This window comes from Cloeon dipterum, chromosome X (genome assembly GCF_949628265.1).
Source record: "Cloeon dipterum chromosome X, ieCloDipt1.1, whole genome shotgun sequence".
Taxonomy (NCBI): domain Eukaryota; kingdom Metazoa; phylum Arthropoda; class Insecta; order Ephemeroptera; family Baetidae; genus Cloeon; species Cloeon dipterum.
In genome coordinates, this window is record NC_088790.1 from 29,857,991 (window position 1) to 29,879,993 (window position 22,003).

Below are 22,003 nucleotides of genomic sequence, written 5' to 3' on the forward strand. Positions count from 1 at the left end.
TGGCGTTTCTGTTACGTTACCAACTTGCGTGGCTATCAGCCGACCACTCCCCCCGACTCCTCCGGCCGCGGCGTTTGATGTTTACAAAACACAACTGAGATCGCGGATTTGACCAATTCCTTTTGAATTACTAGCTTAAAACTTGATATAATCAAATATGGTAGGAAAAAATGCACTTAGCAAATATAAATCAACACTGTAATATGTTTTCTAAATCAATTTTCAGCTCTTTTACTCATTTTTCAAGTCCCTTGTCGGCAAAGATGTGGTTGTTGAATTGAAAAACGATTTAAGGTACGCATTTTATGAATTAAAACCGTATTTATTACTGTTGCCCTCTCAATTGCAGCATATGCGGGACGCTGCATTCTGTAGACCAGTACCTGAACATCAAATTGACAGACATTAGTGTCACAGACCCTGAGAAATACCCCCACATGGTTTGCTCTATTTGAGATTTCCGTCGCTCTTTTCACTCATTTTTCAACGTTTGCAGATGTCAGTCAAAAACTGCTTCATCAGGGGTTCAGTGGTGAGGTACGTGCAGCTTCCAGCAGACGAAGTGGACACACAACTCTTGCAGGATGCTGCGAGAAAGGAGGCTGCGACCCAGGCAAAGGCATAACCTCGGCCTTTCGCTCTCTGTTTATTTGTGTTCCAGAGGACTTCTTATTATTAAGTATAACATTATGATTTAATTAAAAATGCCATGTCAAAAAATGGGTTAGTACTTCATGAAAAACATTGCGTTTATTTGCAAAACAATCAATTCAGAATTTAACTTATCCTCTTTAGCGATGATTTCGGATCACCAATGAAATTTTTGGTTAGTTGTGCAGATTCAAAAATGAGATTTAGGATTTAGCACTGGAAATCATTCATTAACTAATTTTGAAGCCAGTTTTCATTCAATGTGTGTGTTGACTCTACTAGACAATAGTGATAGAGGTGGATTAATTTTTTATTTTCCGTAAAAGTCATTTTGTTCGTGCCGTGGAAAAAGTCTGATGTCTGATCGTTGTAGCTAAAGTCCGACATTCTTTATCGCCAACAGTAAAATTGTACGAACTCACTTTTTTACATCATGGGACTCAAATTGAAGCTGGTGTCACGCTTATCACGGTGACTGTGGTCAGAATCAAGTGATGCCATTGCTACAATAATGAGTTCTTTTGCTACAAAGTGGCAAGTTTGATATGGCCTTTTCTGAATAGGACCTTTTTCCTTGGCACGAACGATTTGATTTTAAACATTTTGCAAAAAGCCCTTTAACAGCCTGAGAAGACTTCCAGGTCGTGTGGCTATATTAATTTTTTCATTTAGATTAAATAAATTTCTCCCTTTTTAACTTTTCAATAATAAAAATAAACGCAACAAAGTTTTAGTCAGTAAAAGCAGAAAATGTTATCATCTGTCAGGATGTGTTTAGTTAAGTCTTTTGCTCTACAATTAACCATTAAAAACTTGCAGAGCCTGGAACTAAACATTTTTCTAATTTTATCCGAAGCGTCCAAAACTAAAAATCGTCAAAACCTATGAATTTTTTCCTTGAAAAAATTAATATTTAACAATGTCTCACAAATTAATATGGCTTTGGGTCATTTATGCCCAATTTTTATAATTTCGATTTAGTGTTTTAACATAAAAACTGTTGCTCTCAGAAAATTTAGTGAAAATGATGATTTATGAACAAAATTGAGCTTTTAACGAGAATTTTTGCATAAATAATTTTTGAAATTTGCTATATTTGGGCTCTTTGTATATCTGGAACTCCTCTAAGGATAAACAATGGCATGATGGTCCAGTGAAACTTAGATTTAAAGGTTCAAATTTTGCTCTAGCTTGAGATAAAATTATGATTTTTAAGCAAATCGCAGAATTTTGCCGGAATTTTTGCAGTTCAGACAATTGTTTGGTTAAAAATGCTGATTTAGTTAGATGTGAACATGTGAAACAATTTTTCCATAATTAATCTCTTTAGAAATTTGGCCACTTGCTGTCGAAAAAAGCGCTAGCCAAGTTTAGTATCAAATTTTTTGACAGAAATTTTAAATCCACAAATTCTCATGTTCTTTTTTCAGTAACTGTTGATTTGGGAAATATTTAATAGTATAAACACGTAAAATGAGAAAATTTATCAAATTTTACATAATTTTTTAAGAATTCCAAACACGGAGTGATGTTTTTTGCATTGGGATTTCACAAACAATCCATCCAAAGGTCATTTATTTGTCAGTCAAATTCGACTCCTTTCGCTTTAATTTGACAAGACAATTATTTATCATATCATTCACCGCCAAACTGTAACTTCCAGTTCACCACTGAAAACTCCCAGGGTTGCAAAAAATCCGCATTAAAAAAAGGCAGTGCTGTGGTAAAAATCATTTTTTTTTGTCAATATTAACCAGTTTCTTGCAGGCAATGTTTGCACCATAGTTTTAAATAATTTTCTAATTATTAGCTCATTGCCTCGACTTTAAAAATTGTCAGAGATAGATTTTTAGAGAAATTGAGGCAGAAAATAGCAATTTAAAAAAAAATCTGCAGAGTAGAGGAAATTTTGACCACTCAGACCGCAAATTTAAGATTTTCATTGGTGAAAAATGGATAAAAATTAATTTCTCTTGCAAGATATTGGTAAAAATTAAGTGGTTAATAAACCCTGTGTTTGGAATTCTTTTTAAAATATTATGAAAAATTAATTAAAAATGTCTCATTAATTATCTGAAGGTTAGATAAATAAAAATCCAAGCGTCAAGTGTTTTCTCTTTCTTTCTTATATTTTTACACTTAGAAAAAGAACAATTAGACTGCAAATGTGCGTGGCGATGAGAGACTGAATACACTGACTAAATCCTGTCGAAACACCGATCGAACCGAAAACTCGCCCGTTCGCAGTCACATCATTTATTCAATTATGCTGACTCTGATATAGATATATATATAATTTATATTTTAGAAATATCACAAAAAACATGCTCCATATTATTACACTGACTAGAGGTTTGATTTATAATAATATAAAGCATCTCAGTTGTTGTTGTAAAAGGGCGCCGCGTAGAAGTTGGCCTCGTGTCACTGCTCGGTGCTGAAGTACGAGTTCTGCATCAAGTACAGCTTGTCGATCGGGTTCACCGGCCCGAACGAGGTCATGCCCGGGATGTCCAGCGACGTCTGGTGCGTCACCGGCTCCAGGGTCTGCAAACTCAGACTGTCCGACGCCGTCTCGTCCAGTTGGTCGAAGTTTGTACTGCCGTCCAGCGAAATGTCCGAACTGGCGAAGCTCTCGCCCGAGTGCGTCGGATAATTGTCTGAAATCATGGAAGATAATTTGTTAAAAAATAGCAAAAATGTTTCCGCCCGGGATCGAACCGGGGACCTTCCGCGTGTTAGGCGGATGTGATAACCACTACACCACGGAAACGCTTGAAATTAACAAAGGAGTGAAAGTCACTTTCAACGCGGGTTATTACAGGGGGTAGATTTAAATATAGAGGGGGGTTGGAATTAATGAAAGCTAATGAAAAGTACATCTATGTTTTTATTTTTCGTTTCTAGTTCTCACGAAAATTTCAAAAGCAGGGAAATTATTCCAATCTCAAGGAGAAATTTCTGAAAAATACTGCATAAACCCTAAGTGTTCGAAGCCACCAACAGATGGCGCCACCGTAGACATTCGATTTTAAGGCACTTCCGCTGCGATTTAAGACTCAATCTAGCTACTGTGCATTCTTCAATTAATTTGCTATTTTTTGACGTGCTGAAAACCAAAATCCGCTCAGCCAATCGCCGTAGAATCGTGAAAAACTATTTTTTGAAATAAAAAAATATTTTCCAACGTTTCTACGGCGAATTGCTGAACCGATTTTGGTTTTCAGCACGTCAAAAAAAGCAAATTAATTAAAAAAAAGCAAAATAGCTAGATTGAGTCTGAAATCGCAGCGAAAATGCCTTAAAACCGCTTAAAACAAAACTTTTAAGAAAGTCTGTGGTTGCGCCATCTGTTGGCGGCTTCAATAACTAAGGGTTTATGCAAAACTGGTTAATTTAAAAAAAAATAATGCCGTTCTCTCGTGTCCCTTAACTTTTAGAAATCTTCATAAAAATACAGAGAGAATTAGTTGTGAGATTCGCTTTACTGCAGTCTAGACACAAATTGAAATAAAAATTATAAGGACCGAAAAAAATCAAATTGAAGATTTTGAACAATTAAAAATCAATAGATTTACAGCGTTTGTTTAGTGGGAATACTATTAGGATTTAATTTTTTAAACTGCTGTTCCTGTGGGACAAGGCTAGAAATATATCGTTCCCAAAATAATTAAATTGATTATTTACTGAAAGAATTTCTGTGCAAGCTTTAGAATTAGGGAATTGGCTCTTTTTACTATTTTTATTTTAAATATTGTCATTTTGGGGGAAAATCAAATTTTTTCTTGATTTGCTCACCATGTGAACAAGTTGAGCACTCGTTTTCAGCAGACAAAATTAAATGAGCCAAATATGCAAATCAATTGGAAAAAACCAAAGCATAAGCTGGTATAAATTATAATTTTTGAGGGAAAAATACTCACCGGTTTTTTAATCGGGTAAAATCTCTTTATCAATGTGTTCATCATAAGTTAAAATAAATTAATCATAACTCTCTCCCAACTTATGGATTAAAAGTAAATCTACATGACCTATTTTTGGCCTGCATTAGGGCATTTAAATTTCTGTCCTGAAAACGAGTGCTGACTTGTCAAAATTGTGACAAAACTTTTTTGAAAAATGAAAACTAGTCTCACCGCATCACAATATTTAAAAAAAGTAAAAAATAAATCATGAAAAGTACCGATTTAATGATTTTAAAGCTTCTAACAGTTTCTCTTTAATAAAATTCAGTTAAAAATATTTTGGGAATGACAATTTTATGGCTCAATATTTTCTAAAATGGATTATGTGTAAAGGCCCTAAGTGTTTGAACCAACGAATAGGTTGTTTTTTCGATTTTAAATAATTTCCGCTGTGATTTCAGACTCAATCCTGCTGATGCGTGCATTTCTGCTTCTAGAATTACTTCTTCAGACGTGCTGAAAACCAAAATCAGTCCAGCCAATCGCCGTAGAAACGTCGGAAAAGATTAATTACTTCACAAAATTTCTTTTAAAGATTCTACGGCGATTGGCTTAACCATTTTTAGTTTTTAGCACGTCAAAAGAAAATAAATTAAGTGAAGAATTCACAATTAGCAGGATTGAGTCTGAAATCGCAGCGGAAGTGCCTAAAAATTAAATTAATTACAAAAGTATACGGTGGTGCCATCTGTTAGCGGCTTCGAACACTACTTGCGTACCCAACTGGTGAATTAATAATAAGAATTTACAAATTTGATCATTACCATCTGGTGAGTAGGGCATATTGGGGTTGAGCGGCTGGCTGCCGGGGGTGTAGGCCTCGCTCGGGTCTCGCAGTCCCATCCCTAAATAATGTTCTGATTCATTTTATTATGCCAATCATACCGTAAAACAGGGGGACAAGAAAATCTACCTGAGTCCGAGTGCGAGTCTTCCTGCTTGATCCTGCTGTCGTCCTGGTCCTTGTCCTTGCTCTTCGGGTGTTTGTCCGACTCCTGTTTCGCCTTTCGCTGGATTTTCTTCATCTTGGCCCGCTGGTTTTGAAACCACACCTGCACAACTCGCACGCTGAGACCTGTATCTTTCGCTAACGCTTCTCGCACCTGAAAATTTAATTGGAGAAAGATTAGAAATTATTTTTTTAAAGGAAATTCCATAAAGTGCAGGAAAAATTTGATCAAGCGAACAAAGAGGAATATATACAGCTCTTTCAAGCAGTATTTTGCTGAGGTTTTTGCTTTTTATTTATACAAAAATTAAATTCATCTAGAGATTGAACTAAAACCTTTGTTTTAGAATCGATTTTAAAATTAGGTAAAAATTTAAAGGCTCCAGGAAATCGTTAAAAATTTTTGGGAATATGGAAATTTTTTTAAATAATTAGTTTTCAGTTTACTTTGCTCGTTCACCATAATCCAAATTTACTCAGATTCTCATAATGTCAAAATTTCATCAAAAATATTATAAAAACGAGCGCTTCAAGCTTGACGTTTGGTGCTGGGCGATTTTATGGCAAATAATGGGGCAACGCGGCGTCGGAAAAATAGCGAAAAGTGGCCCCGGGACCGATCTCAGGGTTGGGTACCCTGAAAAAGGTCGCCAGGGTAGGTTAGGTGGTAAGGCTCGGCGAGACCTATCTTTTAAGACCTTATGACTTGAAATTCATCAACCTGTCGAATTTTAACAAAAATTAAACCATTTTCGGCCTTGCGGAGTCGTAAGTTGGGAAACCCAAAAAAAAGAAATTTAATTTTTCTATGGGCGCGAGAAAGCTCAAAATTAGTCTACAGACATTCCAGACCATCGTCTACAAACTGAAGTACAGCACCTTTAATTAAATATTTTCTATAGGTGAATTATTTTGAAATTCAGAGAAACGCTAAATTTCTAATTTTTTGAAAAAAATCCTATTTTGTTCCCCTGGAAAAAATTCGCCATGAAATAAAACTTGGAATTTCATCTTGTTAAAAGAACAAAAGTTTTTACTTCTGAAAACTATTAATATTTTAATTTATACCCCATTTTAAATATAAAATCCTCCCCAATGCTCATGTGACGACCTTTTTTGCTCACCTTGCGACAGGGTTTAGGGCTGACTTCAAACGAGGCTTTGAACTGACGTCGTTGCGCTGAGGTGAGTATCGTCCTGGGCCTTTTGGGGCCCCTGCGTCCGTCCCTGGGTCTGCTGTTCTCGTCCAAGATTCCGTCTGCCGAGAACAAACACAGACATTATTATTATTTGCAATGGCTGAGAGTAAATAAATATTAAAAGAGGGCTGATTTGGATTCAGCGCGCGCGCGGGTACCTCTGGGGCTGGCTTGCTGCATCATGTAGAGCTCTTTTTCGTAGTCGGCCCTGCAGAAGAGCTGTCCTGCCTTGATCACGAATTGATCGCCCTTTTGCAGCTGCTGGCAACAGACAGTGCATACAAAGCAGCGCAAATGGAATACGTGGCTCTGCGCCTTCATCACCAGCTCGTGCGGCAGCACCCTCTGCCCGCAACCAGAACATTTCACTCCGAATATCCTGAAAAGAGAACACAACAAAGGGATCAAAACTCTGCGGAATACAAGGAGAGAGATTTTACTGCAAAATCGTGGAAAATGCTTGTTGGGAGTGCCTTTGGATTCAGTTGAAACCAAAATTTATCTAATTAGCAGCGTAAATTTTTTAGAAAAGTGTTTTTCAAATGTCTCCTTACTTGAAATCCTATTTTATTTCACAACAAAGAGTTTTCTTAAAAGGTTAGACAGATCTCGACGAGAGGAATTAAAATCTGCCAAGAAAATGTGATCAAGCGCTGGAAATTTTGGAGAAAATCCGAAAAATTGGAATTTTTACTGTAAGATCCTTTTTTGCAAATTGTAGAAAAAATTTATTGCATCCAACAATTCAATTAATTTTAAATTGTCGGCCTGTTTCGAACCATCTATAAAGACCAGGAATTAAAATTTCGTTTCGCTTTAAGAACGTATTTTAAATTTTGATAAATAAATTGTATCTTATAAACTCTAGGCGTATTACGCTTCGGATGTATATTTTGTCTAAATCATTATGCTATATTATAGTAATTTTTATGCTTCAATATTAAAAATAAATAAAATATATTGGGAAAATCAACGAAATAATTGTTTTTTAAACAGCTAAAATTAAAAAACCTTTTAAAAATAAATACCTAAGGAAGTAAAATATTAATAATATTGTAATTTTTTATAAATTTGTATCAACCCACTCTTTAAAAGGAAAAAATAATTTGTGTCATCAATATATGGCAATTAATACATTAAGTTAACACAAAAATTAAAAAAGGGTGACTGTCACCTTGGTAATTTTGCACATCTCAAGTTAATTAAATGCTAATTATGTTTTAAATGATTTACATATACCAAGAAATTTCTTATTTTTCTTGAAAGGAATTTATTTTTTTAATTTATGAATATAGGGGTTGAACGCATAATTTAAGCTTCATTTTTGTCGTTCTGTCTAGTATCTCTTTTTGGGAGGAAAAAAAATACCGAGCAATTTAAAACAACTGGATTTTTATCTTTATTGAGAATTATTTTTGCAGTCAAATTTCTCGTGAGCAGCAAAAATTCAACACTGTTTCTGCAATTCCAGCTGGAACAATTATTTTATTTCGCTTGCTTCAAAATTGCACTGGGAGAAATTTTTCAAAGTATGAAAATCCATTTGTTTTAGGAAAATACAAAAAATTGCAAGGAATGATACTGGAAAAGCCTGGAAAATTCTTGTTGCCAATGCATAAACTTGTCCCTTAGGATTCAGTTAAAGCCTAAATTGACCTAAGGAGCGCTGTAATTTTTTGAGAAAATTGGCTGGAAAGTTAGCGTGCTTTTCAAATGGTAATGGCTGTCTCCTTACTTGAAATCCGATTTAATTTCAAAACCAAGAGTTTCCCCAATAAGTGGCATACACAATTGGACAGATCTCGACGAGAGGAATCGGAAAATGCCAAGAAAATATGTTCAAGCACTCGAAATTTTGGAGAAAATTGGCAAAATTTGAATTTTTACTGTAGGAATGTCATTTTTTTATTATTGCAAATTGTTGATCAAATTGTTTATCGGTCAATTGTTTAAGGCATCCCACAATTTAAATAGTTTTCAATTGTTGCCCAGTATCATTCCACTTTAAAGTTTGCAATTTAGCATGAGTTGCATGAAACTGCAATTTTAATTATTTATGTAAAGTCCATACTTTTCTTATCTGTGAATTTTTGAGTCGGATCTTTATTTTTACAATAGTATCAATTTTATCAGAAGTCAGGGAAATTTTATAAATAGACAATGTCTGTAAAGTCAATCTTCGAGCCATTTTTATACCATTTATCCTTATCTTTGAAAATTCAATAAGGCAGCCAAACAACCAGAGCCAATATTGACGCATCCAGATTTTTTTTTACCCTGCAATTGCTGGAAATGGATGGCTTTCGTTTCGTCTTCAACTTCCAACGCATTTGATTCGCTTCAACGACATTTTCCTCATCTTCCAAAAAAAAAGAATAAATCCTGTGTGCGTCCTTTTAATATCGCAGAGGCAGCCGTTTAATTGTTACTGTGAGAAAGTGTATATAAAGCCGTGAAGGAGGTGCGATATTAAAAATCTCAGAGAATAGCTTTACGTAGGCGAACATACGCGCCAAGAAGAGTTAACTCATGTAAAAATCCTTTGGAGCGAGCTCCACTACTTGCTGTGCGCACTCTGCTCTCCTTTCATTTCCTCCTCGCGCTCACTCACTCGCTCGCGCGTTTTATATTAAAAAATGTTAAAATCTCGCTTCGACTGAGCCATTGAATTTGAAAATATAAAAAAATAAAGTCGACAAAAAGAGGCACAATAAAGCGTTTCCGTTTTGTACAACTCGTGATATTAAAAACGGGCCTTTGCTGGATTTTTATATTTATATTCATGGATTCACACCTGGATTTATAGATTTTGCGAAAAATAAAATAAATAAAAAAGCAAAGATATTTCGCACTGACGCGACGTGCAGATACGGCGGGAAAATTACAAACGTAAAATGAAATTGGCTTGGAAATTAATTAATATTTTTGTTGTTATTTATTTACAAACAGCTAATTAGCCCGGTAATTGGCTAATCGACCGTTAGATGGCACCTCAGGCTAATAGAAATGTAACAAAATACGCGGGAATGAAATTATTAGGTCGGCACGCCCCTTTTTCGACGCTTCTGATTGGCCGTTGGATTGTCTCCTGATTGGCCTCCATTATTTCGACGCCATATTGAATTCTGACAGGCGGAAACCAACTCTGATCGCAACCAGGGCCCGGGTGATATTTTTTCGATTTTTACGGATAGCATTGGAATATTTTTTGTTACCATTTTTGAACACAAGAATATTCAAGCTAGAAAGCTATATGTTATTTATAAAACTAAAAGGTCAAGGATTTAATTTCAATTTAAACTCTTGAATTATTAAAATTAGAGCTTAATTGGAGAAGTAAATATAAATTTCCAGCAAAAAAATGTACGACAAATAATTATAATACTTTTATTCTGTTTTGGCTTGTGAAAAAATAAAAAAACGTCTCTGACACAATTTATGATTGTCTAATTTTGGTGTTTTTCAGCTTGTAAAGCCTTAAATTCTTGCCAAAATCCAAATAATTTTTCAAATTTTAAAACCACTGAATATTTTTATTTCAAATAATGTTTTCTCAAGCAAAGTATTGATTTAAATAAAATAAATAACCACTTTTCCACCCTTGATTGCAACTCATACCTGTCGTAATCATCCTTGCAGTAGAGTTTTGCGTTGCGCCAGTAGCACGAGTTGGTCAGCATGACTCCGCAGGCGGCGCACGCGACGCACTGCTCGTGCCACAGACTCTCGCCGACGCTGAGCAGGTAGCGATCGTTGATGCGCCGTCCGCAACCCTCGCACGGACGCTCACCGTCCACGCTGCTCTGCCGCGTCTTCAGCGGCGGGCCGCCCAACGTCCCAGGACCACTGATCATTTCTGGAGAGAAATAAACATATTTTATTCGAGGAAATTGCAAATGAATAAAAAAAATACAATAAAAGAGTGAATACAGGGCTGATTTTGTAAAAATTCCCCTTGTTTGCATATCCATTGGAGCGCATCCCAAGATAGGAAATCAAAATCCTTTTTTTTACACAGAATCGGAAATATTTTAATCAGGATGAACAGGATTTTCAATATACCAAAAAATTTTTTTAGAAATAAATCGATTTTTTTTGTATTTTTGCACCTCCAAATCTCACGTTTTGAGCCTCAGAATTGCAAAAACTAACAATCGTTCGACTCGTCTCAATCTACCCTATGTAGTCAAAGGGCAATGAGGGTGACCAACCCTCATCCCTCTTCCACCCCATGTATTAAAGTAACGAGAAAAATCACGTCACTTAGCACTTTCAACAAATTTATTCACCGATCAAAACCATCTTAAATTAAAAAAATCTACCCCAAATCCCATTGGCTATTTAGGGGAGGTAGAGACGAGTCGAACGGTGTGTAGATTTTGCAATTCTCACAATCAGAACCCGAGATTTAGCGATGTCAAATGTCGAAGAAAATTCGAAAGTTTTTGCAAATATTGTCACTGCCAAATCTCGAGTTCTAATTATCGGAATTTCCAAAATTAACCACCGTTAGACTTGTCTCAACCTCCCCTAATTAGCTAAAGTTTTAAGGGTTGTTTAATCCCATCTCCTTTCAACCCTCTTACCATTTGAAAAGCATTTTTAAACAAATTGAAAGTGCTAGTTAGCTCAATTTTGGCTTCAACTGGATTCTAAAGGACAAGTTCATGCGTTTTCCCGGATTTTTGCAGTATCAATCCTCTTTAAATTTTCAAGCCTTGTGGTAAACTTGACTCCCAGCAAAACATTTTACATTTTAGGCTTAGGTGATGAGTCTGAAAACACCATTTGAGATCACAAAACCTTTAAAACCCGACACTTTTTTTAAAGCGCAGAACGGTGCTCTTAAAAAACCAAGGAATTTAATTAAAAAATTATTTTTCAAGCAGCTTGAAGTTTATTCAATATTGACGGCGTCTGTTCCACGCAAAAATGAGAGCAGCACACATTCAAAATCAAACGGCAACCTAGCATTTCGGCGGCACTTGCATATTTGTCATAGCTCGTGTCCCCCGGGCGGACGCGGTGTTGGTATGCCGGTCGCAAGGGCGCGTATTTATACGCAACCAACCAACCGCATTCACACGAATGTAGTCCGAGAGAGAGAGAGAGAGGCGAAGGAATTCGCTCCGCCGCGCCTAAAAAATTCCACATTATGCAACCGGCTGCGCATTGCCGACGCAAGAGTTGCATAACCGCGGAGAATTATGTGTGCCGTGCCGCCGCTCCCTGCCAGCCAAAGTCGATCGATAAACACATAGCAGCATCTATTTTGCTTTATGATCGTTGCATTTTATAAATTTGAGTTGTAAAACGTGCTCATTTTTTGTTAAAATAATTTATAACTATTTTCAGTATGTTTATACACGAGTTTCTTATGAATTTATTTATTCTAAATGGAGATTTCTATGGAATTTATTTTGTTTCATATTGTTTTTATTTTTAAAAACAATTCTTCAAGTTTAAACCTTGTGTTTTTCATCCTAAAAATTATTTTTAAATATAAGAAACCTCTCATCTCACATGGGAAGCGCACTATTTGGCCAAAAACCAGATGGTGTAAATATGTAGTTGAAAAATTACAGTTTCCGTACCTTGAAGGCGACTGGACAGCGATTTATGCCATTCATGCGCTGTCGAAAAGTGATCTATTTCCACGTGGCGGAGGACCGTGGATGTTCTGATTGGCCGGCGGCGGTATTTCCTTGCAGTTGCCAATCAGAACGTCTGAAATCCTCCGCCGTTTGGAAATAGATCGCTTTTCAATTCAACAGCACAGAATAAAAAACAAAAATACGACGCAGAAAAAAATTTATGGATTAAATGTGCAATAAAAACTTGCTCTACCATTTCTAATTCGCAGAAATCCAATTGTAGCATTGGTAAGTTGGACAAAAATTGTAAAAAAACTTTCTTTAAGGATTTTAAATATTTTTGGCTGTTTTAAACCAATTCAGGATTAATTTTTATCCTTAAAAGAAGAAATAGGGCAAAAATTAATGCGTAGTTTGGCGTGGGTGGCTGTTTGCAACTGTTCTTTGGGTTGAATGGGCGCGGAATGTGATGGCCGGTGCGGACAATGTGGCGGCGGCTCGTGCGGTGCTCGTTACGCTGCACGGTATGCTCAAAGTTACGTGACTTTTGAACCCGCGCGCAGCCAACTGTTGCATTTGCTCGGCACTTAATTAATTCAGTGCCGCCACCGCCGCCGGGACCAACAGCAGCAGCAGGGCCGTGTGCTCTGTATAATGTGTGTGCGCCGCGAAGAAACTACAAACTGACACGAAACGCCGCGTCAAACATTGTAGGGAAGATGTTTATTTATTTTTGAAAAAATTATTACGGCTGCAACAAAAACAGGAATGCAGAGTTTTAATTAAATTTAGAAAGATCCTCATGGATACTTTATGGTTTTTGAGGGACAATTTCAATTTAAAATTTTCTAACAAGGGATTTTGAAGAAATTATAATTTTTTGAGTACAAAATACAGTGTTTCAGAAATTCCCCCACTGGAAAATGAATTTAAAACAGATTGTAATTAATTGGATCCACATTAAGAGTAAAACTAACAATCAGAATAGTTACAGTGGATAAAAAACTAACAGAAATTAGAATTTTGGACTCAAGAAAGTGATCTATTTAATTTATAAATTAACTTATAAAAGAATCAAATGAGGTATGGGCAAAACAATTTTTTGTTTGACAGTTTCATAGATTTGGCCATCAAATGTGCATGAATTGTGAGCTTTTTAGCATCTGAAACAATTTAAAAATAAATTATTTGCTTTAAACCATTTAATTGCGTTAAGGTTAGACAAAAAAAATCGGTAAAATAGAGGAAAATAATTTAAATCAGCAGCACTGCGCAGATCCAAGATGGCGTCTGAATGAAGGAAGCAAAAAACTCTTTTTGGATTCGCGTACGAGTGTCAAGAGTTTGTTTTTACGATCCAAAAGACACAATTAGTTAAGAGCAATGCAATTATGCGTCAGAACTTGGTTCTTTTCGCGCATTTTCACCTGACCGTTTTTCGCGCCATATTCCACAGGACGCCATATCTGCGCGTCGCACGAATCTGACCCCCGCTGATTGAAAATTAATCACCCTTTCGAATTTCCCGCAGAGTACGCACCCTCAAAAGCAATTGTTTTCTAAATTTGAGGAATCCAGAATATTCCACTGCGTAAATAACGTTTTTATCCTAGAATAAAACTAAAATAAATTCCACCAAGCTAAAATAGTTGAAGTAGTATGTTACTGACAAATGAGATTAAAATTCCTCAACAGCAAATATTCCAAACATTGTCATTGATGCTCCAAATACTTTTGGTCAATTCATTATTTCGTTTGCTTCTCTTTTCCGCGCGCTTGTTAATTTTTCAACCGAAAGTTGAGAGCTCTCGAGCGCCTGTTCACTGCACGGCGGTGCGGCAGCGCCGGCCGCGTTACGTAGGCACGCGTAAATTTTAGCTCTCACTTCATTAGACCTGGTTAAAAGTTTGTACCTGCACTTGACGTCAGCCGTGCAACAAACTCGAGTTTAAATAAAGTAGGCAGACAGCCAGGCTTGTTTCCTCGAGTGCCAAACTGTTTGACTTGCAAACAAAGGCATTTGCTGCTGAGCAAACCAGATTTTTTCTTTTCGAAAAGGAATAATTGCGAATTTTGTATTTAGAAATTATGTTTTTCCATGGAGAGAAGGAGAATAATTTCAATTGTTTGATCGCTTTTTAACATTAGGGTCGTTAATTTCAGTAGCAATAATTAGCAAATTACATGCATTTTAAATTTAGAATTAAATTTTCTCCATGAATTATTTTAAAAATTCGCCTCAATCAGTCTAATTATATTCACTTCTATTTCAAATCATTTTATATTAATAATATTATCATAAGTTACACAGCCAGTAAGTAAATAAAAAAAATCAATTTAATTAAAACAAAATATTTAAAAAAATAGTATAAATAAAAAATTAAAAAAAATCAGTCATTTAAATTATTTACAATCAAAAAACAATATGTATGAATTTCTTATTATTTTTGTGTCTTTCAATGTTTAAATTAGGTGTTTGTGAATCACATGAAAGTAAATTTAAGTACATTTTGGTTTTTAAAATAGTTATATTACAAAAAATGTTGTGTTTTATGCAATGCTGGTCAAAATAAATTTCCAGCAAGTGTCAAAATGGACAGGGATGTGACTTCAAATTTCAATTTTTATCCTTTAAACAAATTTTATTTTGTTTTTATTTACTGGGTCCACTTACGTATCCTCTTTCCATGAAGTAAACCCTGGAGTTATAGGGTTCGATAAAACCAACAATTGAATTTTTTCCGTCCTTCAACACCTTGAATTCCCTCTAAATCAACCCCTAAATGTAATTTTGGTTTCCTATATTATGAATTTTGTTAAATTCATCCCTTTAAAAAGAATTTCTTGTTATTTTTTATCTAAAAATTTTACCAATAATTCAGTCAAAACGAATGTTCGAGTTAGTCAATAATGCTTGTAGGGTTTGATTTAGGGGTGGTTATGGGGTTGAAGTCTCAAAAGGCTCAAGAAAATTAGTCCAGGCTTCTGGTGCGATGTTTTATTAATGAAAAGAGAATGAAATCATGATGAAAACAAGCGAAAATAAGAAATTATTATGAAAGGGTAGTTTAAAGGGATGAAATTTGAGGATATATCTTATTTTTCTTTGCATTAAATAAATTTTAAGCGAAGAAATGGAACAAATTACTGAAAAAACAGACAATAATGAACTAAAAATGCATCAAGGGCTGATTTAGGGGTTGTTTATGGGCTGATATAGCAGCTGACTGCACGTGAATTAAAAATACTTGAAGAAAATATAAATAAAAAACAAGTAATTCCATCATAGGTTGGTTATTGAAGGGATAAAATCGAAAAGTGGTGCAATCAGCCCTTAAACTACCCCCTAAATCAACCCTTGTAAATGCATATTTGGTGCGTTGTGTGTCTTGCTTCAGTAATTTATTCTATTTCTTCGTTTAAAATTTATTTTATGCAAAAAACTATAAATATTTTCAAATATTAACCCTAATTCATTCCTTTAAACTACCCAATTGGTTTAAATTTGCTGCCCATCGAATTTTGTATAAATTTTTCTGAAGTTTCTGATTGAAAATGGGGCTGGAAAAGAAGGATCAAATACCAAGAGAAGAACTTCAGCATTAAAATCCGATTTAAGGGTCCAAAATAATCATCTACGTCATTTTTCCAGATTTTCTGCACAACTTTTCGCTTAAAAAACAAGCCTTAGGGTCAACAGGAACCCCACAATAATAAATAAGGATTAAATTGCTTGAAATTCCATGATTCTTGTGCATCTTCGCATCCAGGTGATAAAAAAGTGCAGAAAATTGATGTTGAACTAAAATAATAATAAAAAAATCAATGTTCAGCAGAGAACAGCGACGTTATTTTTGAAGCAAAATGCATTATGCAAATGGCGAATGCAAATGGAGTGCGAATCGAGAGGCGAAAGCTTTTAATCAGCACACAAAAAGGCGGTGTTAAAAGCATTTCTGCTTGTTGAGAGCGTTGGAGTGGCGCGCGCGGTGATTAGCACTCGCTCTGCAACTCGGCCCCGTCGAATCGGATCGGATCTGAACGGCGGGCGACACTCTTTTCAAGACGCCATTAGCTGAGCAAATACCTTGATGGAGTGAGAGCAGAGTCAACTAGCTGATGCAGCCTCGTTTTAAATGCGTTGGAATAATTTTGTTGTTCGCAAGCAAGCCAAGCAAGCAAGCAAACGCTGAATTTTAACGCAAACCGCACAACTCGGCGCATTATGCAAATGCGTGCGCGCCGCACTTTGCCATTTTCCACCCCCTCCAGCCCAATTTCTCACTTAAAACTTGGTCTCGACCTCTGCCAAGTTTGCCAATTATACGACTGTTCAAATTCAAACACTCGGCTGGACGAGCGGGATTATAAAGTTCTGTAGTGAGGCATTTTATAACCAAACTTTTTTTATTTAAATTTCCTTTTGCAAACTTTTGATGAATTTCATCAGAAATTCTCTGTGTGAAACTGAACAGTTACATTTTTGTTCAAAACGAATGATTAGGGGCGTTAATTTTAAGAGGATTCCCAAGAAATGTGGCTGTAAATTTAAAAATTAGGAAAGCTGTCTCCTTACTTGATATTTTATTTAATTTATTTTTAACAAAGAGTTTTCGCAAAAAGGTGGCGAGAAAGGATCGAAATCTGCTAAGAAAATATGGTCAAAGCATTTGAGAAAATTGGCAAGGTCTTTTTTATTATTGCACATGGTTAAAGTGGAATGATCCAGGGCAACAATTGAAAATTATTTGAATTGTTGGATGCCACAAACAATTGATCGATAAACAATTTGTTCAACAATTTGCAATAATAAAAAAGGACATTCCTACAGTAAAAATTCAAATTTTACCAATTTTCTCCAAACTTTACAGAGCTTAAACATATTTCCTTGGCATATTTCGATTCCTCTCGTCGAGATCTGTCCAATTGTGTATGCCACTTATTGGGGAAACTCTTGGTCTTGAAATTAAATCGGATTTCAAGTAAGGAGACTGCCCTTTCCGTTTCCAGCCAATTTTCTCTAAAAATTACAGCGCTTCTTAGGTCAATTTAGGTTTTAACTGAATCCTAAAGGACGAGTTTATGCATTGGCAACAAACATTTTCCAGGCTTTTGCAGTATCATTCCTCTTTAAAACTATAGATTTGATTAATTGCTAGTTGAACAACAATAAAATATTTTCAATTGTCACGTTGTATCAATCCACTGCTTTTCAAAGCATAATATCTCTCTGATTTATACTTTTGGCCGCCAAGTGAACACGAACCACACGGTTTTCCAACTTTTGAGCCACATTAAATTCATTTTAAACAGCAAAAGACCAATCATATTCTTCAAAATTGCTTTTTAAGCTGGAAAACATTTTAAGACGCACAAATTTTGATTTATTTTATTATTTTCTACTATTTAATTAATGTTTTAGGTTTTTTCTGAATTTTCCAGAACTAGAAATGGGGACCAACATAATTCCAGATTTAAAACTTGCTTTTTTAAATAAAATAATCGATTATGCTAAGTGAAATCATCTAAATTTAGCTTCGAAGCTCATTTCCCGTTCTTTTTAAACTAACCCCTCTCGATTATATATTTTAATTAGCAAAAGAAAATCGGTGGAATAGAATTGGAAAATTTTCTAGATGCAGCCCTAAACAGTTATTAAATTAATTTCCATTTTTTGTACTGATAACCTTTATGATAGGTTCATTAATGGCATTAAAAAATTCCTTCAGGATGAAGTCAGAGCTAAAATTTTATTAGAAGAAGTGACTGCAAGGTTTGTATGCACTTTAAAAGGACGCAGAACTAAATCCACAGTAGAAATATAGTTGTCTTTTTGCTATGAAATGGGCTTCCCCGTCATAACAAACTGCGTTAGATAGATCTCGGCATGGGAAAACGAAATTCAACTCTGAGGCAGGAAAAATGCCAATAAAATGACATGGTTATTTTAGCCACAATTCCCTTTTGATTCCCTTTTTAAATGGTGAGGACTGTCTCCTTACTTGAAATCCTATTTTATTTCAAAACAAAGAGTTTCCCTAAAACGCTGTTGGACAGATCTCGACCAGAGGAATCGAAATCTGCCAAGAAAATGTGGTCGAGCGCTGCAAATTTTGGAGAAAATTTAAAAAAATTGAATTTTTACTATATTAGCAAGGTTCATTTTGGGTTATTGCAAATCGTGGAACAAATTGTTTATCGATCAACAGCTTATTGCATCCAAAAATTCAAAAATTTTTAATTTTAAATTGTTAGCTAGCTTTTATTAATTTAAATTTGTTTGCACGCAGAAAACAATTTGCAAATTTTAATTTTATTATTATGAATTTCAATATTTTAATTTTAAATCAAAATTATTATTTATTAATTTCCTATAATTATAATAGCTATTTAAAACGATTATAATGCAACGTGTTTTGCAAATAAAATATTTAAATTATTTTTCCAGTTATGAAATTTTTATATATATTTTGGCTAATTTAAATTTTTCATGTAAAATCAATTCAAATATGATTTCCATAACTAGGTTTTTTCTGACACAATTACAGAATCCTGTTATTACATAGGTAAAAATTCATTTCACTTGGGGCTGTCATTTTAACAAAGAACCCTTCAAAAAGTAACCCTAAGACACATACGAGTGAACTTTTGTGAGAGCTTATAAGCTTTTTTTCAAAATATTTCTTTGCGAAAATTGGATAAAAATTAAATAAATCAAATTTTGCCTCATTGCCATAGTTCTAATCCGCAGAATTGTAAAACCCTGACCTTCCATAATACATTAAAGATTTTACACGGTGCTCCAAAGCTGAATTGTTTCCAAAAATTTCATTTTTCAAGCCGGTAGTTGGCTGGGACCTTTCCAAAATGATTTATCTCCCCGAGCAAATAGTAAACTCCTTGTATTTTTAGCCAGATCGACAAAGTTTTGTCTCAAATACAATTTTAAATTTTGGTAATTTTTTCTGACGTACCTGTGGCCCTGGGCGGGGTGGAGTGGATGCTGTCGGAGTCCTGGACCATGGCCGCGTGCAGCTCTATCATGGGTCGCGGCTATGTTTTTCACTGTTCGAGTCACAATAGGAGCTGCGGACGTGCGACGAGCGGACGTGCCCGGGGTGGATCGGGGTGAGCATCGACAGCGACTGCCGCCACATGGAGCCGAGCAGGGCCCCGCGGCCAGGCCACGCCCCTTCGGGGGCAGTGCGGCGGCTCCGAGAGCGGTGGTGCGGGTGGCCGGGGCCGAATCGGCGCCGCCGCCGCATCTCCGAAGGCCACGCCTCGCGCGCCCCGCACAAAACGACGAGAGAGAGCGAGCAGCGCCGCGGACACTTCATCAGTCCTTTCCGCTCATGCACTCTCCCGCCGCGCTTCTTCTTTTCCTTATTTTCCATCTTTGCTTTATATATTTATTTTCCGCCGCCTGCACCTTTTCTTCGCGCCGCAAGAAGGACGCAATCATCGGCCCCAGGCAGGCAGCCACTCGCTCTATTATAGACTTTTAATTCCTGCAAACTTACACCAGATGTCTGAAGGATGTCTGGGGGTTAATAAATATTATAAGGAAAAATTAAGTCTTGAACTTTTTGCTGCAGATCCAGGGTGGAAATTTATGCGATGAAAACTAATTATTTTTCAGGGTTTGGCAAAACGAGGGAATTTCCAGCGTTTTTTAACCGAAATTTCCGGAAATAACTGCCAGTTAAAATAAAGAAAATGTTTTCGGGACTTAATTAAACCCTTTTCAATTTAATTTTAGGACCTTGTAGCCATTTTTAATAAGGAGAGTTGAAGTTTTAACTGAAAATCCGCTCCAGAATATTTTAAATTGATCTTAAATTGCAGTTTTTTAGGTGTAGTTTTATTTTTCCAGGACTCTCCTGCTAGATATTTCGACTGTGAAAGATTTTAATCTAAATTAAAATTATTTTAAAATTTAGAAATCATTTTTTAAAATCTCAAATGTGCAAAAAGAATAATTTCTATAACTAAAAATAAAAGAAATCAATACTGTGACAATTTTGGAGTAATTTATTGTATTATTTGTCCCCTTCTAAGTTTTCGACCTGCTTTTTTTCGGACATATATTTTATCTCCTACATTTAATCAATCTCAAACTAAACGCTAATTTTTCCATATTTAAAATTAGGAAAATTAATAATTTAAATAAAAGGTTCGTACATTTACGACGAATATATTACAGTTTTGAATTGAATGAAATCAAATATTCTAAATCGGTCAATGAAAGGCGTGTAGAACACGATACACCCTCGATCTCTTTTCAAATGGCAGCAGCACAATAGGAAAGAGTTGAAAAGTCAATTTAAATCCTCCAAGTGTAAACAAAACGCGGACGCACTGCAAAAAACATGATATCCACGCACTCTCTCTCGTCTCTCGACTGTGCATCTGCTCTTGCTCTCGCCGGCTTTGTTGCTCGGTCCATTTAAAGAGCGTGCACTGACTATGCCAGGGGGCGGAAAATTGTTGCTGTGAGTGTGGCTAATCGTGAATCGACACCCCCATTGATTTAAATAGAAGCGAGTGTGTGTGTAATTCCATTACCTCGTTAGTCACGCGCCGCAATTTGAATTTCTGATTTTTTTCCGTCCTTTCTTTCTTTTATTCTTTCCCCAGTGCGATGCAGGTGCGTTTCGTCACGAAATCAGCAGCCCCCCATATCAGCTGACACGCGTGGCCTTGCTTGTTATGTGCTATTACGTCAGCGAACGCGTTCATTCACTCAGATAATGATTGGCGGCAATCGGGGAAATTGCGTGAAATGCGGCAAAATAATGGGTGTCATTTTCGATTCAGACCGCAAATTCGCTGCGGAAATGCAGTCGTGTGGTTAGACGCGTGCAAAATCTTTCCCCAAAGAGATGTTTTGAATAAAAATGTACTTTTACTGAACCAATATGCCGAATATAGATAGAATTTATGATTAAAATACAAATTAAAAAATTGAAGGCTTTGCTCCACATTTAAAAATTTGGGTGGCATGTTTTTAACTATTTTCAAATGTGCATAGGGCTGCCAAATTAGCTGATTTACTAAAATTGAATGTTTTTTTGCTCTCTTATTCTCTCTTTTCCTTTCCTAATTGCAAATTTTAAATTAATTAATTTAAATATTAGAAATTATTGGAAAATATTGTTGCATATATTTCCTATTTAAAGTGGAATGATACAGGGCAACAATTGAAAATTATTTGAATTGTTGAATGTCACAAACAATTGATCGATAAACAATTTGCAATAATAAAAAAGGACCTTCCTACAATAAAAATTCAAATTTTGCCAATTTTCTCCAAATTTAGAGTGCTTGAACATATTTTCTTGGCATATTTCGATGCTCTCGTCGAGATCTGTCCAACGGTGTATGCCACTTATTGGGGAAACTCTTGGTTTTGAAATTAAATCGGATTTCAAGTAAGGAGACAGCCATTACCATTTGAAAAGCACGCTAACTTTCCAGCCAATTTTCTCAAAAAATGACAGTGCTTCTTTGGTTAATTTAGGCTTTAACTGAATCCTAAGGGACGAGTTTATGCATTGGCAACAAGCATTTTCCAGGCTTTTTCAGTATCATTCCTCTCTAAGCTTTGATTTTCTGTCCCCTTTGTTGAATTTTCCTTGCGCTTGT

The 22,003-nt window shown here is 35.7% G+C and overlaps 2 protein-coding genes and 1 non-coding gene across 4 annotated transcripts; 1 reads left to right on the forward strand and 2 right to left on the reverse strand.

The window, feature by feature from the left end:
• The first annotated feature begins 16 nt into the window (after positions 1-16).
• On the forward strand, positions 17-742 carry LOC135946733 (U6 snRNA-associated Sm-like protein LSm2). Its single transcript, XM_065495086.1, has 4 exons — positions 17-160; positions 227-294; positions 350-440; positions 497-742. Exons 1-4 carry the CDS (start codon positions 158-160, stop codon positions 623-625), a joined length of 291 nt encoding a protein of 96 aa, XP_065351158.1. The 5' UTR covers positions 17-157; the 3' UTR covers positions 626-742.
• A 2,054-nt stretch (positions 743-2,796) lies between these two features.
• On the reverse strand, positions 2,797-19,493 carry Lmx1a (LIM homeobox transcription factor 1 alpha). Of its 2 annotated transcripts, none has more exons than XM_065495084.1 (7): positions 19,333-19,493; positions 10,383-10,620; positions 6,923-7,143; positions 6,690-6,823; positions 5,530-5,719; positions 5,381-5,473; positions 2,797-3,311 (listed from the first exon to the last, which is right to left on the reverse strand). In XM_065495084.1, the coding sequence occupies exons 1-7, from the start codon at positions 19,400-19,402 to the stop codon at positions 3,076-3,078; spliced, it is 1,182 nt and encodes a 393-aa protein (XP_065351156.1). In that variant the 5' UTR covers positions 19,403-19,493; the 3' UTR covers positions 2,797-3,075. The 2 variants fall into 2 exon arrangements, with proteins under 2 accessions (XP_065351156.1, XP_065351157.1); XM_065495085.1 differs by having other exon boundaries at positions 2,798-3,311; positions 5,381-5,461.
• TRNAV-AAC (transfer RNA valine (anticodon AAC)) lies at positions 3,352-3,424 on the reverse strand. Its single transcript has one exon. It is a non-coding gene; the product is annotated as a tRNA-Val (tRNA).
• Positions 19,494-22,003: the final 2,510 nt, after the last annotated feature.

What these genes read in the sequence shown, in the direction of transcription:
- Lmx1a (XM_065495084.1), bottom strand. Translation starts at nt 19,402, where the DNA reads ATGATAGAGCTGCACGCGGCCATGGTCCAGGACTCCGACAGCATCCAC. An exon ending in CACCCCGCCCAGGGCCACAG is followed by an intron (nt 10,621 to 19,332) that starts GTACGTCAGAAA and finishes ATTTCTCTCCAG; the next exon opens with AAATGATCAGTGGTCCTGGG. An exon ending in GCAGCAAGCCAGCCCCAGAG is followed by an intron (nt 6,824 to 6,922) that starts GTACCCGCGCGC and finishes TGTTCTCGGCAG; the next exon opens with ACGGAATCTTGGACGAGAAC.
- LOC135946733 (XM_065495086.1), top strand. An exon ending in GAATTGAAAAACGATTTAAG is followed by an intron (nt 295 to 349) that starts GTACGCATTTTA and finishes TCTCAATTGCAG; the next exon opens with CATATGCGGGACGCTGCATT. An exon ending in CTGAGAAATACCCCCACATG is followed by an intron (nt 441 to 496) that starts GTTTGCTCTATT and finishes CAACGTTTGCAG; the next exon opens with ATGTCAGTCAAAAACTGCTT.